This window comes from Procambarus clarkii, chromosome 40, assembly GCF_040958095.1.
Source record: "Procambarus clarkii isolate CNS0578487 chromosome 40, FALCON_Pclarkii_2.0, whole genome shotgun sequence".
Classification (NCBI taxonomy): Eukaryota; Metazoa; Arthropoda; class Malacostraca; order Decapoda; family Cambaridae; genus Procambarus; species Procambarus clarkii.
This window is the reverse complement of record NC_091189.1, coordinates 15242707-15261555: the sequence shown is the minus strand read 5'-3', so window position 1 is coordinate 15261555 and position 18849 is coordinate 15242707. Positions and strand designations below refer to the sequence as shown.

The 18849-nt window shown below is 51.1% G+C and overlaps 1 protein-coding gene across 1 annotated transcript in view; it reads right to left on the bottom strand.

Annotated features, from left to right (window-relative positions):
- The window catches only part of LOC138372803 (zonadhesin-like), a 597-nt gene extending 154 nt beyond the window's left edge, over nt 1-443 (bottom strand). The window contains exon 1 of the mRNA XM_069338460.1: nt 1-443. This exon is cut by the window's left edge and continues 154 nt beyond it. Within this exon, the coding sequence (XP_069194561.1) occupies nt 1-443 (443 nt within the window).
- Nucleotides 444-18849: the final 18406 nt, after the last annotated feature.

Here is an 18849-nt window from a genome sequence, read left to right as displayed (position 1 = left end):
GGCGTCTCTGTTGTTGGTGTGGGCGCCTCTGTTGGTGGTGTGGGCGCCTCTGTTGGTGGTGTGGGCGCCACTGTTGGTGGTGTGGGCGCCTCTGTTGGTGCTGTGGCCGCCTCTGTTGGTGGTGTGGGCGCCTCTGTTGGTGCTGTGGCCGCCTCTGTTGGTGGTGTGGGCGCCTCTGTTGGTGGTGTGGGCACCTCTGTTGATACTGTGGGAGCCTGTGTTGATACTGTAGGCGCCTCTGTTGATACTGTGGGCGCCTCTGTTGATACTGTGGGCGCCTCTGTTGATACTGTGGGCGCCTCTGTTGATACTGTGGGCGCCTCTGTTGATACTGTGGGCGCCTCTGTTGATACTGTGGGCGCCTCTGTTGTGGACCAAACTCTCACAAGTCGAGCCTGGCCTCGGGCCGGGCTTGGGGAGTAGAAGAACTCCCAGAACCCCATCAACCAGGATACTGTGGGCACCTCTGTTGATACTGTGGGCGCCTCTGTTGATACTGTGGGCGCCTCTGTTGATACTGTGGGCGGCTCTGTTGATACTGTGGACGCCTCTGTTAATACTATGAGCGCCTCTGTTGATACTGTGGGCGCCTCTGTGGGTGTGGGGGTGTATGGGTGTGATACGAGCTGGTGGCCTGGCGCTGACGCTTAAGGTGTGGCGTCAGGTCGGATAGACGCTGGCTGGTTCATCATCATGATAATGGGAACTCGTCCCTGGCCTTGGCTGACGGGCAATTGTGGTTGTGTTTTGGTATGATAAGTCTGGCGGGGAGGCGCGGCAGGCATGCTGATGCGAGCCTTCGGTCAGTGCTATCCCGTTGGTGGTGTTTGATATTCATGGCTCCTGTGAGATGTTGATATCTTAAAGGGCTCTCTTATGATGGACACTTGAGTAATTGTGTTCGTACAGGTGAGACTAACGGCGGCGATGTGTATGTGTGTGCACGAAACTGCATTTCGTCTGTACTCACTACTGGACTGTGACTCCATGCGGAAATGTTTCTCCTTTATGACGTTTTAAAGAGAACCAGCGCTGGTGTCCCGTTGTGGATGCGTGTGTGGGTGCTTAGAGGCATCTGCTGCTGCTGCTGAGGGAGTCATCAGGGGGAAAGCGCCAAGCCATTACGACTTTATAGCACTTTGGAAGGGATCAGGATAAGCATTTGGGATGGGGACGGGGTGGGGGGTGATTGGTGCCCAACCACTTGGACATTCGGGAATTGAACGCCGACCTGCATGAAGCGAGACCGTCGCTCTACCGTCCAGCCCAAGTGGTTGGGCTGCTGCCGCTGAGGACGCGTCTGTTTGTGCTGATGTTAATGGGTGGGTTGTGGTTTGCTTGTCAGTGGGAAGGAATGCAGCATAAAACACCTGTGGCCTTTTCCTCTTTTATTACTAAAATATACAAGCCTCTCCTGGGCCACGTAAATAGCTATCGTGAGTGAGTGAGTGAAGGGCCACGGCTGAAACTGATCTGATCTTGGCGTGTCGCTCAGCTGCACACTGGCATACCAGTGCTGAGGCTGCTGAATAGATATCTGCTGCTGCTCCTCCTGCTTCCAACACTGCGGAATTGTGTGTTTGTGCTGAGGATGCGGCTCCGCCAACCTGAGTTTCGCAAAGGGTCAGAGTTCTGTTGGGACGCCTCACCCCACCTTCCCAGACCTGAATTAGGCTGTGAGCGGGAACCGGAAAGAGTAATATGGCAATAAATGTGTTTAGAAAGAGATACGCATAAAGTGCAGTAGTGTTGGAGTTAAGAGTTCAGCGTGGAAGGCTCCCAGCACGGGGTGAGGGGAAGCGACTGTGGGAAAACTGGCTTACGAAGATGACTGAGCAGACACCACACTGTATGATGGCTAGTAGCGGATAATGAAGAGAGTGAATGAGTCAGTAAGTGTGTGTTAAGGCGGAAGTTTGACTTATAGTCTGCAATGATGGAGAGAGAGAGAGAGAGAGAGAGAGAGAGAGAGAGAGAGAGAGAGAGAGAGAGAGAGAGAGAGAGAGAGAGAGAGAGAGAGAGAGAGAGAGAGAGAGAGAGAGAGAGTGAGTGAGTGAGAGTGAGATAGTGAGAGGGAGAGCGTGTGAGGGAGGAAGTTTGACCAGTGTAGTGTGATGATGGGGACAAAGTGGGCAGCGGGCGTAGTGGAGATGGTATCGGCTCTCATGGCTGACCAGTCTCACCGAGTCTGTTTGGGGCAATTTAGATATCTTAACTACCTGAACAGGGCCGAGTTGTAGTAACAAGTTGTTTGACGGAGATGGCTGATAGGTAGTTTATGGCGGCGACCCTTGGGGGCGACCCCCTCTCTCTCTCTCTCTCTCTCTCTCCCCCCGCGCCTCTTCTGGGAAAGTTTAGCCATCACGGAATGTGGAAAATCTCTGCTCGTCTTATCCCGTTATTCTTTCCACGACAAGTTCCAAAGGACAAAGGTTCGCCTTTATGGACCGTACCTGATGCCCCTCTAGGTTACGTTCGGCATCGCGGGGCCTACGTTCGCGACCGCCACACTCCTTCGGTGACGTGCGAACCAATTAGGAAATAATTGGTAATTTGTGAATCAAGGTAGCCTTTCAGGATACTTGATTTATAAACAAGAATCGAGTTTAGATCGAAGGTTACCATTCTCTATAGTGATTTTTAGAGGGCAAGTTTATGCTAGGACATTCTTGGACCTTCCTAAGTGTTCTTAGGAAGCTAGACTCGCTAGCATGAAGGAGGTTAGTGAGCTCTTTATTAGGATAACTGATATTGCATGGGAGCGCCGTCTCCTGAGTGCAGGTATTCGCTAGGTAGACTGTGTAAAATATATCCCGGCATGGTCACGAGACTCTGGTCCTGGCCTAGACATGCTGGCAGGGTGTGTAGGGCGAGGCTTGTGTAGGGTGTGTAGGCTAGGGTAGTGTAGGGTTAGGGGTGTGTAGCATGAGGGTACGGCGGGGCCAGTGTTGTGTAGGATGAAGGAATTGTAGGGTGAGAGGAGTGTAGGGTGAGTATATAGCAGAGGTCGTATATTGCGGGTAGCTGGTTAAGGAAGCCCTCGAAAGGGCTGTTGTGGTGAGACCAGAGTCACCTCCTACCTCCTTCCTGAGAGCCTCGCCTTCCCATTCTTAATACCTCCAAGACCTCGCTGACAGCACCGGGGCTCAGGCCCACCTCAGGCCCACTCCTGAAGGAGTTGGTACCTCGGTATTGCAGGTTTTCGGATAAGTGTCACTGTGTCTGGGTGGAGCGTCTGTATTTGTACCCTTACAGATGTGACCGTTGTATACGTACGCTGTCCACGACTAATGAGTATCAGCCTAAATGTTCGTATGTGCTTGGACGGGTTAATTCATTCGTATTGTTCTGTTAGTGAGGCGCCTACTACGTACTGTATGGAACATATTACGTTGTATTGCATGCAACATGTTACGTACATCATATTATGTTCAACATATTACATACAGCATACTACATGCACCGGAGATACCAGCTTTGTCACTTGGAATATTATGAAATCCGCTATAATGGAATTAACTGAAACATATATGAATAACACACACACACACACACACACACACACACACACACACACACACACACACACACACACACACACACACACACACACACACACACACACACACACAGACACACAGCCTCCTTCAGGTGGTGGAGGCTGACTCCATACACAGTTTCAAGTGTAAATATGATAGAGCCCAGTAGGCTCAGAAACCTGTACACCTGTTGATTGACGATTGAGAGGCGGGACCAAAAAGAGCCAGAGCTCAACCCCCGCAAGCACAATTAGGTGAGTACACACACGCTGGTTAGAAAGACGGGGTCCAAGAGCTAATAGCTCGGTTCTACGGACAAATGTCCCACCTGTTCTGCAGACACGCACTTGTGGAAGACTCGTCCTGGACCTGAATAGCATCAACTTGACAAAAGAAAGAATTCATTCCCGATATATATATATATATATATATATATATATATATATATATATATATATATATATATATATATATATATATATATATATATATATATATATATATATATATATATATATATATATATATAATATTTCTGTACCAATAAATGTTTTTGATATTCTGTGTTCGTATCGACTGACATTTTTATGCAAGTCGTTGACTTTGCAACACTGCGAACTGACCACTGCCTAGTGCTGTAGAATGAATTCCTGAGGTGACCTTAGCGCTCGCCTGCCTGATGGTGGACATTCCTGGTGAGTTGTGGGCCAGGGTAGACCTTACAGGCCCGGGCAGCGGGAGGCGGCTTGTGTGTACGCCTTCCAGCCTGTAGGGGGGGGGGAGGCTAATTAGAATACGAAAGCTGTGGCAGGCTGAGCGGTCCGTGGGTCGGCTGATGGGACAATACTACACTAATGAACCCGCCAGCGGTGTGGTGGTGATGGTCCTCTTGCTACAGTCATGTTGGGGGTGGTGGTGTTGGGGGTGGTGGTGTTGGTGGTGTTGGGGGTGGTGGAGTTGGGGGTGGTGGTGTTGGTGGTGGTGGTGTTGGTGGTGGTGGTGTTGGGGGTGCTTGTGTTGGTGGTGTTGGTGATGGTGTTGGGGGTGGTGGTGTTGGTGGTGTTGGTGGTGGTGTTGGTGGTGGTGGTGTTGGGGGTGGTGGTGTTGGTGGTGGTGGTGTTGGTGGTGGTGGTGTTGGTGGTGGTGGTGTTGGGGGTGCTGGTGTTGGTGATGGTGTTGGGGGTGGTGGTGTTGGTGGTGGTGGTGTTGGGGGTGGTGGTGTTGGGGGTGCTTGTGTTGGTGGTGTTGGTGATGGTGTTGGGGGTGGTGGAGTTGGGGGTGGTGGTGTTGGTGGTGGTGGTGTTGGTGGTGGTGGTGTTGGGGGTGCTGGTGTTGGTGGTGTTGGTGATGGTGTTGGGGGTGGTGGTGTTGGTGGTGGTGGTGTTGGTGGTGGTGGTGTTGGGGGTGCTGGTGTTGGTGGTGTTGGTGATGGTGTTGGGGGTGGTGGAGTTGGGGGTGGTGGTGTTGGGGGTGGTGGTGTTGGGGGTGGTGTTGGTGATGGTGTTGGGGGTGGTGGTGTTGGTGGTGTTGGTGATGGTGTTGGGGGTGCTGGTGTTGGGGGTGGTGGTGTTGGTGTTGGGGATGGTGGTGTTGGGGGTGCTGGTGTTGGGGGTGGTGGTGTTGGTGGTGCTGGTGTTGGGGGTGGTGGTGTTGGGGGTGGTGGTGTTGGGGGTGCTGGTGCTGGTGTTGGGGGTGGTGGTGTTGGTGCTGGTGTTGGGGGTGGAGGTGCTGGTGTTGGGGGTGGTGGTGTTGGGGATGGTGGTGTTGGTGCTGGTGTTGGGGGTGGTGGTGCTGGTGTTGGGGGTGAAGGTGTTGGTGTTGGGGGTGGTGGTGCTGGTGTTGGGGGTGGTGGTGCTGGTGTTGGGGGTGAAGGTGTTGGTGTTGGGGGTGGTGGTGCTGGTGTTGGGGGTGGAGGTGTTGGTGTTGGTGTTGAGGGTGGAGGTGTTGGTGTTGGGGGTGAAGGTGTTGGTGTTGGGGTGGTGGTGCTGGTGTTGGGGGTGGAGGTGTTGGTGTTGGGGGTGGAGGTGTTGGTGTTGGGGGTGGAGGTGCTAGTGTTGGGGGTGGAGGTGCTGGTGTTGGGGGTGGAGGTGCTGGTGTTGGGGGTGGAGGTGCTAGTGTTGGGGGTGGTGGTGCTGGTGTTGGGGGTGCAGGTGCTGGTGTTGGGGGTGGAGGTGCTAGTGTTGGGGGTGGTGGTGCTGGTGTTGGGGGTGGAGGTGCTGGTGTTGGGGGTGGAGGTGCTGGTATTGGGGATGGAGTGCTGGTGTTGGGGGTGGTGGTGTTGGTGTTGGGGGTGAAGGTGCTGGTGTTGAGGGTGGTGGTGCTGGTGGTGGTGGTGTTGGGGGTGGTGGTGCTGGTGTTGGGGGTGGTGGTGCTGGTGTTGGGGGTGGAGGTGTTGGTGGTGTTGGGGGTGGTGGTGCTGGTGTTGGGGGTGGTGGTGCTGGTGTTGGGGGTGGTGGTGCTGGTGTTGGGGGTGAAGGTGCTGGTGTTGGGGATGGTGGTGCTGGTGTTAGGGGTGGTGGTGCTGGTGTTGGGGGTGAAGGTGCTGGTGTTGGGGGTGGAGGTGCTGGTGTTGGGGGGTGGAGGTGCTGGTGTTGGGGGTGGAGGTGCTGGTATTGGGGATGGAGTGCTGGTGTTGGGGGTGGAGGTGCTGGTGTTGGGGGTGGAGGTGCTGGTATTGGGGATGGAGTGCTGGTGTTGGGGGTGGAGGTGCTGGTGTTGGGGGTGGAGGTGCTGGTATTGGGGATGGAGTGCTGGTGTTGGGGGTGGAGGTGCTGGTGTTGGGGGTGGAGGTGCTGGTATTGGGGGTGCAGGTGCTGATGTTGGGGGTGGAGGTGCTGGCGTTAGGATGAAGGTGCTGGTCCTGTTGGCGCAGGCGAAGGTCGTGGTGATGATGGTGAAGATGGCGGTGGTGAAGGTACTGGTGCTGGTGGCGAGGGTGAAGATGGTGATGGTGAAGAGTGGGGTGTTAGTGGTGGTGATGGTAACGAAGGGTTCAGGCCTCGTGTCGCTGCTGCAGGCAGTACTGGTGTTAGCGCTCTTCACACTCTGCTTCTTCAGGTGCTGCTAACGCTGACTCCCTAGCTGCTGTCGTTGCTGCTTCCCCCCTTCTCCTGTAATGAAGAACATGGTGTTCTCTAGGACGTCACCTTGGTACTATCGGTGTTCCGTGCGATGCAAATGATGGTTCTTGGTGTCACTGCAGCTGCTTGTGTTTTGCTGCAATACTTGCAGTTGGTGTCCAGCAGTAAGTTGCCTTCGGGTTCATTGGATCTTATTGCTACACAATACAACTACCACACCACAACCACAACTACCACACCACAGCTAAAATTATTTCACCACATAATAGCAGCCACCACCACGACAACCACGACAGTGCTTAATCTCTACAAGTGGTGTGACTTGAGGGCAGACAGCGGCAGGAACGGCGAGTACCTACATCAGGAGATAACAGTGCAAAACTTATCGTTGCAAGAAGAAGATTCACTTGAGGAGAGGTGTAGTTTGCAGCAATGACGTTAGATAAGTTTAATGGCCGTGTTAGCTCTAGATTCACGAGATTCATTATACATTAAAATCTGGAATCTACAACTGGACGTATCCACATAGATTGCCTCAAATCACCAATACCGACACCATTTGCCAAAATCAAGGTGTCTTATCTTTTCATATTAGAGTGGGTAGTGTAGTGTGGGAAGGTAGCAAGAGTCCCGCAGCCCTCCAGGTAAGCTCTGTAAAATGTCCATAGCCCGAGATCAACACCCGGGGTACCAGGGTCGACACTCTCGCCGCTCGCCCAATGCCCCGTCGACCATAGGGGGTGCTGGCCCTGTGATTATAAATCCATTAGTCGAGTCTGGGGATTAGTTTTAAGATGAGGCTGGGAGTCTTCCAGCCACAAAGGATGCGTACCGTTATTGGCTCGTAAGGATCTGGTGCGGCCTGGGTACTAAACGAGCGGTGTGCGCAGACATGTCTCCCCCCCCCCAACCATAATGTTGAATGATGGTGAGGGTGGCGCAGAACTAGACCCTCAACGTGCCCCTGCTGCGTAAGAGGAGGAGGCTCCTGCTCTCACTCTCTTACACGGAAGATCTTGGTGCCCACATGACACTGAAATGCCGATGTTGTTATCCAGATGGCACTGGACGACAGATGTTATCCACATGGCACTAGACGACATATGTTATCCAGATGGTACTGGACGACAGATGTTGTTATCCAGATGGCACTGGACGACAGATGTGGTTATCCAGATGGCACTGGACGACAGATGTTATCCAGATGGCACTGGACGACAGATGTTATCCAGATGGCACTGGACGACAGATGTAATTATCCAGATGGCACTCGACGACAGATGTTGTTATCCAGATGGCACTGGACGACAGATGTGGTTATCCAGATGGTACTGGACGACAGATGTAGTTATCCAGATGACAGCGAGTGATATAATTATCCAAATGGTATTTAGCGAGCGGTATAGTTATTCAAATGACACTAAGTGACCAACGTAGCTATTGAGGTGATGCTGAGGAAGTGGTGATCATCCGTCACTGTGCGAGGGACAGTGAAGTGGTGATCATCCGTCACTGTGCGAGGGACAGTGAAGTGGTGATCATCCGTCACTGTGCGAGGGACAGTGAACGTCAGGAGATTTTTCACTAACCGAATTCATTCAATTAAATATCTAAATTATTGGGAACTCTTTAACATTTCTCAATCGGTATCCTCTAGGCCGCAAGCCAGAGTGAATAATTTTCATTTGGAAAAAATTAAAGGGACTGGTTCCAAATGTGCACACGGAAATAACATCACATGAGACCAGGAGGCATGGCAGGATATGCAAGATGGCCACGTTGAAGAGCAGAGGTGTGCACTAGATGTGTTGAGAGACAGTCCTAGCAATATTAAGGGATAGAACACACTTCATTTATACATACTAGCCGACCTCTAACGGTGTTCAAAGGATAACGTGATACACTACCTTCAGAGGGTACCTGATGAACTGGGCTGCGATTCATGTCAGACTGCGAGCAGCTGCGTCTAACAGGCTGGTTGACCAGACCTCACAAGTGAAACCTGGACCCGGGCCGGGCTTGAAGAACTGCCAGGACCCCAAATACAAGTACAGTCCAGGCACCAACCAGGAGGCGCGGTCACAGACCAAGGTGAACACGCAAGTACCAGGTACTAGTGGTCACCGGCGATACATGATTACCTCTTGTTTCATTCAAAGAGTGCCGGACCAACCGGGCTGTGGTGGGTATGTGGGCCTGAGGGCCGCTCCAAGCAACAGCTTGGTGGACCGAACTCTCAGAAGTCAAGTCTGGCCTCGGGCCGGGCTTGGGGAGTAAAAGAACTCCCAGAACCCCATCAACAGGTATCAACCAGGTAACCAGGTACATGATTACCTCTTACTCAATACAACACACGTTTTTAAGCGTGCAAATATTAGTGGAAGAGAATGGATCAGATAGATCCAGATCGAGGAGACGTTCCCAAGACAGCCGTAGGGCCAGAGAATGTCTGCCAAACGTTCAAAGAAGGAGCGGAAGCACTCTTGAAACCTCTGGTTTTCTTCGATTTCTTGTCTTGGGCGTCATCGTTAACATATGCTAATTGGTAATTGGAAACATTTGTAGTAATGGTTACCTGATCATGTACCATGGTCGCTGGCTCACCCCATACCCCCATTACCCCCACCACCTTACCTTGAGGTTACCTTGAGGTTACCTTGAGGTGCTTCCGGGTCTTAGCGTCCCCTCGCCCCGGTCGTCGACTAGGCCTCCTGGTTGCTGAACTGGTCAACCAGGCTGTTGGACGCGGCTGCTCGCAGCCTGACGTACGAATCACAGCCTGGTTGACCTTACCAACACCTCCCCACCACCCACCACCCCCACTAGTCCTTTTGTGTTGATAGTACTTTTTGTAACTATGTGGTCGCTGGTCCCAATACGTGGTAATTGAGGCCCAGTAAGCCACTTTTTTGTACTATTTTTGTTATAGTCCCGAAAAAAAGGCTGAAAACCAAACCTAAATATTCCTAGGCCTACTATAGTGCATATATGTACTGTATTAGGCTTCAGATAATGTGTATTAGGCCTGGTTAGGTTAGGGTTTATTAGCAACATCGATATAAACACTTTTCCAGTTTGTCCAAATTCAGTAAAACAGACGTCTACTTTCTGTTGGTCCATCATCACATATTTATACTTATGACCACTTTGTTACTTGGAGTACTTTCGCGTTAGGAGCATGAGCTGTTGTTCTCAGTGCCAGCTCTCAGTGCCAGCTCTCGGTGCCCGCTCTCAGTGCCTGCTCTCAGTGCCAGCTCTCAGTGCCAGCTCTCGGTGCCCGCTCTCAGTGCCTGCTCTCAGTGCCAGCTCTCGGTGCCCGCTCTCAGTGCCTGCTCTCAGTGCCAGCTCTCAGTGCCAGCTCTCGGTGCCCGCTCTCAGTGCCTGCTCTCAGTGCCAGCTCTCAGTGCCTGCTCTCAGTGCCAGCTCTCAGTGCCAGCTCTCGGTGCCCGCTCTCAGTGCCTGCTCTCAGTGCCAGCTCTCAGTGCCAGCTCTCGGTGCCCGCTCTCAGTGCCTGCTCTCAGTGCCAGCTCTCAGTGCCAGCTCTCGGTGCCCGCTCTCAGTGCCTGCTCTCAGTGCCAGCTCTCAGTGCCAGCTCTCGGTGCCCGCTCTCAGTGCCTGCTGTCAGTGCCAGCTCTCAGTGCCTGCTCTCAGTGCCAGCTCTCAGTGCCTGCTCTCAGTGCCAGCTCTCAGTGCCTGCTCTCAGTGCCAGCTCTCAGTGCCAGCTCCCAGTGCCTGCTCTCAGTGCCCGCTCTCAGTGCCAGCTCTCAGTGCCAGCTCTCAGTGCCAGCTCTCAGTGCCTGCTCTCAGTGCCGGCTCTCAGTGCCAGCTCTCAGTGCCTGCTCTCAGTGCCTGCTCTCAGTGCCTGCTCTCAGTGCCGGCTCTCAGTGCCGGCTCTCAGTGCCTGCTCTCAGTGCCTGCTCTCAGTGCCTGCTCTCAGTGCCGGCTCTCAGTGCCAGCTCTCAGTGCCTGCTCTCAGTGCCTGCTCTCAGTGCCTGCTCTCAGTGCCGGCTCTCAGTGCCTGCTCTCAGTGCCGGCTCTCAGTGCCGGCTCTCAGTGCCGGTCTCAGTGCCGGCTCTCAGTGCCTGCTCTCAGTGCCTGCTCTCAGTGCCTGCTCTAAGTGCCTGCTCTAAGTGCCGGCTCTCAGTGCCGGCTCTCAGTGCCTGCTCTCAGTGCCAGCTCTGTGTCTGCTCTCAGTGCCAGCTCTGTGCCTGCTCTCAGTGCCGGCTCTCAGTGCCAGCTCTCAGTGCCAGCTATCTCTGGGGAATTATGAAGGTAAAAGTGTTGGGTAAATTTATCATTAGTGAGATGTCCTGATTACTGGACCCCCATTACTGGACCCCCATTACTGGACCCCCATTACTGGACCCCCCATTAAATATTCGAGTAATTAAAATCAGACCGGAATGCTTGGCGCTCTGGTGATTTAAATGTAAATAAAGTATAATCATTTGGTTATTTGGGCTGTGAACTTAATATGTAGATGATGCGATTTTTTGCTTGTTTGAAGCAGCGTGTGTGTGTGTGTGTGTGTGTGTGTGTGTGTGTGTGTGTGCGTGCGTGCGTGCGTGTGTGTGTGTGTGTGTGTGTGTGTGTGTGTGTGTGTGTGTGTGTGTGTGTGTGTGCGCGCGCGCGTCTCTTTGTTGGTGTCTGACTGTCTAATGCGTGCCTGATTGTCTGCCTGCCTGCCTGCCTGCCTGCCTGCCTGCCTGTCTGCCTGCCTGCCTGCCTGTCTGCCTGCTTGCCTGCTTGTCCTCACATGTACTCTCTTATCTATATTTACATGTGTGTGCGTGTAATATTTGCATTGGCGCGTAAGTTCTGTGTTTGAATGTGTTTGTTCATATGAATAGGAGTGGTTTTTTTATCTTGTGTGCGCATGCGTGTGTATGAATTTGCATATGTAAACAAATGGCCGCGGTACAGGGCCGGTGATAACCTATCCGGCACGATTCGTCGCCTTAAGTACAGTGGGGGGGGTGCTGATAACGGGCGAGGAAGTGATAACCATAAGAAGGGGTTGAGGTGGGCCCTGGACGTCTTATCAATGTCTTTGTTATCTTATCCCAGATACTTGAAAGATAACGCACCACCTGCAAAAAAAAAAAAAAAACTCTACCACTGGTTTGAAGAACTGATGTGATTCAAGTGTGCGTGTGAGACGATGGAGTAATGTGTGTGTGTTTGCGTGTGTGCGTGTGTATGTACTCAACTATTTGTAGTCATCTATTTGTGCCTGCAAGATCAAGCATTGACTCTTGGATCCCGCCTTTCTAGTCACCGGTTTATAGCAATTACTCCTGTCCGGTGTGTGTGTAGGTGTCTCGTGGTGACAGGTGTCTCGTGGTGACAGGTGTCTCGTGGTGACAGGTGTCTCGTGGTGACAGGTGTCTCGTGGTGACAGGTGTCTCCTGTGCTAACACTGGTCTAGGATACGCTAGGTACGGCATTACTCACTGTCATGACAATATCGTGATGGGGCTTATGGGGAAAATCTTATGGGGAAAATGCTGTCCTGGAACAGGAGAGTAGGTTGTTGTTGTTATAGATTCAGCTACTGGGAACAAAAAGTTCCAAGTAGCACGGGCTATGGTGAGCCCGTAGTGGACTTACCTGGCACAGGAGCGGGGCTGTAGGATCGAACCATCGTCCCGGGTCCCTGAGACACTCGCGCGCCTCCTCCTCCTTGCTAAAAACAAGATTGGACTTGCATGTTCCTTAAGTATCTTTTCCGACGCTAAATTTGTGTTACTTTCCATCTTTTGTTGTTATCTTTGTGTGTGTTGTATCTCTTTTGCTGTTCTCTATGTGCTTATGTGATATTTTATATGTATGGATATAGATATAGATATGGATGGAATGGTAGGCAGAGTTGAGGAAAGGGGGGGGGGTTAGTTTACCCTCCTGGGACGGGGTATCTGGGGTCACTTGGGGGTCATCGTCTCCAGACTACCTGTGTCACATCTCGAGTACTTGTACTCACCTTTCCAGTGCCTCTTTCACCACTTGAGTGCCTGTGTCACCTCTTGAGTGCCTGTGTCACCTCTTGAGTGCCTGTGTCACCTCTTGAGTGCCTGTGTCACCTCTTGAGTGCCTGTGTCACCTCTTGAGTGCCTGTGTCACCTCTTGAGTGCCTGTATCACCTCTTGAGTGCCTGTGTCACCTCTTGAGTGCCTGTGTCACCTCTTGAGTGCCTATATCACGTCTTGAGGGTGACACAGTCACCAGCTTCACACGTGAATTATCTGTATCATCTTTATTGATTAAATGTGAATTTATTATTTATATTATTTGTTAAATATTATTAATTATTATTATTATTAATTATTAATTAATTATTAATTAATTAATTATTATTATTATTAATTATTATTATTATTATTATACATCCCTGCTGCACGCGCGCGCGCTCACCCCCCCACACACACACACAACTGATAGCTGAGTGGACAGCATTCTGGACTCGTAATCCTAGGGGTCCGGGTTCGATTCCCAGTAATGGCAGAAACAAAATGGGCGGAGTTTCTTTCACCCTGATGCCACTGTTACCTAGCAGTAAATAGGTACCCGGCAGTTAGACAGTTGTTACGGGCTGCTTGCTGGGTGTGGGGGGGGGGGGATTAGTAGTTAATAACAGTTGATGGATTGACAGTTGAGAGGCGGACCGAAAGAGAAGAGCGAGCTCAACCCCTGCAAGCACAACTAGGTGAACACACACACACACACACACACACACACACACACACACACACACACACACACACACACACACACACACACACACACACACACACACAAAGAGCCAGAGCTCAACCCCCGCAAGCACAATTAGGTGAGTACAATTAGGTGAGTACACACGCAGGAATTACGTATCTGAAGGTAAACTTGACCAGGAGCGTAGAAGAGGTAAATAAAGTACGTTGGAATAGTAGGTAGGTAGAGAGAGAGAGAGAGAGAGAGAGAGAGAGAGAGAGAGAGAGAGAGAGGAAGAAGGAATACATGGCCAGGTATATATGTGTGGTGGCAGGCAGTGACACCAGTAATTCATAAACGTAGCCTCGTCTCGTGTTGCTGCTGCTGGTACTGTGTATGTGTTAATGACCCTCCCCCCTCCCCCCCTCCCCTAGTCGTGCTGTTAGTAAAGACAGATGGTCCGAGGGCCTGCCCTCTCCTTCCCGTCCTCCGTAGACCGGACACATTGCACTCTCGCAAGTTACAGCCCAGCTCCTGTGCCAGGTAAGTCCTCAACGGGCTCACCATAGCCCGTACTACTTGGAACTTTTTGTTCCAAGTAGCGAAACTTAAACATCAATAACACATAGTACCCCACGGGTGTGTGTGTGTGTCTCCTCTGCCTTCGTATGGAAGACACGTGACACTCATGTATCGCTTGTTTTGCCCTCGTCCGTGTAGGAGAGAACGCCCACTAATGTATCTTTCTTTTCTGTTTTTGTTTCAGGTAAGTCATCGACGTCGACTTCCGCTGGTCGATGATCACTTTTGTTTTCAATGAAATAGTGTTGTGTCGTGGGTGAGTACACATAATTGTAATGTGTGCGTGCGTGCGTGCGTGCGTGCGTACTCACCTAGTTGTGTTTGCGTTTGCGGGGGTTGAGCTCTGGCTCTTTGGTCCCGCCTCTCAACCGTCAATCAACAGGTGTACAGATTCCTGAGCCTATCGGGCTCTGTCATATCTACACTTGAAACTGTGTATGGAGTCAGCCTCCACCACATCACTTCCTAATGCATTCCATTTGTCAACCACTCTGACACTAAAAAAGTTCTTTCTAATATCTCTGTGGCTCATTTGGGCACTCAGTTTCCACCCGTGTCCCCTAGTACGTGTGCCCCTTGTGTTAAATAGACTGTCTTTATCTACCCTATCAATCCCCTTCAGAATCTTGAATGTGGTGATCATGTCCCCCCTAACTCTTCTGTCTTCCAGCGAAGTGAGGTTTAATTCCCGTAGTCTCTCCTCGTAGCTCATACCTCTCAGCTCGGGTACTAGTCTGGTGGCAAACCTTTGAACCTTTTCCAGTTTAGTCTTATCCTTGACTAGATATGGACTCCATGCTGGGGCTGCATACTCCAGGATTGGCCTGACATATGTGGTATACAAAGTTCTGAATGATTCTTTACACAAGTTTCTGAATGCCGTTCGTATGTTGGCCAGCCTGGCATATGCCGCTGATGTTATCCGCTTGATATGTGCTGCAGGAGACAGGTCTGGCGTGATATCAACCCCCAAGTCTTTTTCCTTCTCTGACTCCTGAAGAATTTCCTCTCCCAGATGATACCTTGTATCTGGCCTCCTGCTCCCTACACCTATCTTCATTACATTACATTTGGTTGGGTTAAACTCTAACAACCATTTGTTCGACCATTCCTTCAGCTTGTCTAGGTCTTCTTGAAGCCTCAAACAGTCCTCTTCTGTTTTAATCCTTCTCATAATTTTAGCATCGTCCGCAAACATTGAGAGAAATGAATCGATACCCTCCGGGAGATCATTTACATATATCAGAAACAAGATAGGACCGAGTACAGAGCCCTGTGGGACTCCACTGGTGACTTCACGCCAATCGGAGGTCTCACCCCTCACCGTAACTCTCTGCTTCCTATTGCTTAGATACTCCCTTATCCACTGGAGCACCTTACCAGCTACACCTGCCTGTCTCTCCAGCTTATGTACCAGCCTCTTATGCGGTACTGTGTCAAAGGCTTTCCGACAATCCAAGAAAATGCAGTCCGCCCAGCCCTCTCTTTCTTGCTTAATCTGTGTCACCCGATCGTAGAATTCTATCAAGCCTGTAAGGCAAGATTTACCCTCCCTGAATCCATGTTGGCGATTTGTCACGAAGTCCCTTCTCTCCAGATGTGTTACCAGGTTTTTTCTCACGATCTTCTCCATCTGCGTGTGTGTGTGTGTGTGTGTGTGTCTGTGTGTGTGTCTGTGTGTGTGTGTGTGTCTGTGTTTTACGTGCGTGTGCGTGTTTCCTTATTTGTTTCTGTATGTATGTATGTATATCTAAATGTACACATCTACGTACGTCTATATGGGTAATGTATGGCAGTATGAATATGAATACATGTAATTGGTAAAGTAATTAACTAGAGTCTTGGTACAGTTACTTGAAAATTCTTATGGCAAAGATATCTCACAGATACCCCTAGGTGCTGTTAGGTTCCAGTAACAACGGGAGGTGTAGTGACAACGGGGACAACAGGAGAACGGGGACTCGGGGATGCAGCTAACGAGGGTAATTGGGGGGGTAATTAACAGTGACAACAGTAATTAATGACACCCGGAGGTACAGTGACGACTGTAATCATTAAAAACCGAAGGTACGAGACAACGGGAATCACTGACAACGGGAAGTTCGTTGACAACAAAGGGACGGGGAAGGGGGGGGGGAGGGAGGTGACTGTTAACGAACAAAGTAAACGAAGCATAATGTTTATACTGTATAACCGCTGGAGAGTCATCGACAACGTGACCTGTTAACGGAACGTCGTTATCTCTGATCGTCGCGATAACGAGAGCCGACTTTGAACAACGATTGACTCGATAACGACTCGACTTTGAACAACTCTCAACTTGATAAGCACCCAGATTTCAGTAATGATCGAGTTGATAACGACCCCAACGTTGAGCAACTGTCGTCTAGATAACGACTTTAAACAACGATCAATTTGATAACGAGCCGACTCTGAACAACTATCGTTGTGATAATGACCCGACCTCGAACAAAGATCAGTTTGATAACGCGCCGACTTTGAACAACGATTGACTTGATAGCATGATAGCGACCCGACTTTGAAAAAGACACATTTCCAATCTGCTCTTATGGTTTTCAGAATGGATGGATCGCTTAGTGTTCACCTGATATCTCTCCCAGTCAGCGGGTTCTTGTGTGTGTGTGTAGCGTTAGCTGGGGCTCTACGGTAGAGCTGGTTGGGCAAACTGTTAAGAGATAGAAGCTGTAAAGAGATAGAGCTGTTGGAGAGAGAGAGAGAGAGAGAGGGAGAGAGAAAGCTTTAAGGTAAGACCAGTTAGGGTATGGGTAAGCACAATTGGCCCCTTCGCTAGCTTGGGCCTATAATTTGCGGGTAAGTTTGGTATGAGTGAGGGAGTGAGGGAGTGTTGTGAGGAGGACATGAGTGACAGTCGCTGTATGGAGGGAGGAGGGTATCGTCTCTAGGGGGGGCGCCCCGCCCCCCTGCCCTGCCCTCTGGCTGTGCCCTTGACAAAGCCACCCCTCTGCTGGCCCTTACCTGCCGCCCGCTCCGGTAAATGGGCTCGTTAGGGCGCCTCGCTTACCTATTCAGGGCCTGGCGTGGCTGAAATGGGCCCTCAATGGCCGGGCACCAAGGTACCCCGGTCCTCGTTTTCGGTTCGGTCCATTCTACAATTTTTTTTTTTAATGGTAATCTAATTATTTTTGTTTGTCTCTTTGGCCGGGGTATATACTCAATATGAATAGTTTACAACAAAAAAATCACATATTCATATATACGTGTCAGAAATATGCTTATATAGATGTACTTTTTTTTCTCATAGTTTACCCTTCGTGATTTGGCGCCCGGAATATTTTCCCGCGAAATCGGTGTTTGGGCGGGCAAGTGACGGGTCTCTTAGGCCAGACCCGGCCGCCCCCTAGCTGGCCGCCCCCTAGCTGGCCGCCTCCTAGCTAGCCGCCTCCTAGCTGGCCGCCTCCTAGCTGGCCGCCTCCTAGCTGGCCGCCTCCTAGCTGGCCGCCTCCTAGCTGGCCGCCTCCTAGCTGGCCGCCTCCTAGCTGGCCGCCTCCTAGCTGGCCGCCTCCTAGCAGGCCACCTCCTAGCTGGCCGCGTCCTAGCTGGCCGCCTCCTAGTTGGCCGCCTCCTAGCTGGCCGCCCTAACTACCGGCTTAATGATCATTATCTTTACGAGTGTTTAGGTGCTTCTGGTGGAAGAGGAGGATATGTGGGACGGGGAGTGGTGCTAGGTTACCGTCCTCCTGTCCCAGTGACGGACTCTTATGGTGATCAAGTTGGTTAGGGTTACTGCCGTACTGGATTGTTTGGGATGTGGGCTGTGTGGTGGACAGTCTTGGAGGTGGGCTGACTGTGTGGTGGACAGTCTTGGAGGTGGGCTGACTGTGTGGTGGACAGTCTTGGAGGTGGGCTGACTGTGTGGTGGACAGTCTTGGAGGTGGGCTGACTGTGTGGTAGACAGTCTTGGAGGTGGGCTGACTGTGTGGTGGACAGTCTTGGAGGTGGGCTGACTGTGTGGTAGACAGTCTTGGAGGTGGGCTGACTGTGTGGTGGACAGTCTTGGAGGTGGGCTGACTGTGTGGTAGACAGTCTTGGAGGTGGGCTGACTGTGTGGTGGACAGTCTTGGAGGTGGGCTGACTGTGTGGTGGACAGTCTTGGAGGTGGGCTGACTGTGTGGTGGACAATCTTGGAGATGGGCTGACTGTGTGGTGGACAGTCTTGGAGGTGGGCTGACTGTGTGGTGGACAGTCTTGGAGGTGGGCTGACTGTGTGGTAGACAGTCTTGGAGGTGGGCTGACTGTGTGGTGGACAATCTTGGAGATGGGCTGACTGTGTGGTGGACAGTCTTGGAGATGGGCTGACTGTGTGGTAGACAGTCTTGGAGGTGGGCTGACTGTGTGGTAGACTGTCTTGGAGGTGGGCTGACTGTGTGGTAGACAGTCTTGGAGGTGGGCTGACTGTGTGGTAGACAGTCTTGGAGGTGGGCTGACTGTGTGGTAGACAATCTTGGAGATGGGTTGACTGGAAGGTGGACAATCTTGGAGATGGGCTGACTGGAAGGTGGACAATCTTGGAGATGGGCTGACTGGAAGGTGGACAATGTGAAGAGGTAAATAGACTAGGAGATGGACAGTTTAATAAGAGATGAACAGTATGGGAGGTGGACAACTTACACGGTGACCAGTATAAGAGACCGAGAGACATGTATAAATCTCATTAGAAAGGATTTTACACGTGAGGGTTAGATCGAGTTTACTAGTAATTGAATTAATATTATTAATTCCGCTATAGGCCTCTATAACTCCTATTTAATTGAGGCTTTGATCTAACATCCTGTTTTTTTCCGATTGCTTCCATCATATCAAGAGTTTTGTTCATGGTTGTAAATATTATTTGTAACTCGGTTCCATCCATGCCTCGTTCATCCTGCAAGCTGTGTACACCTTTTTAAGAATTCTCGGTGCTATCATCTGTGGAATTC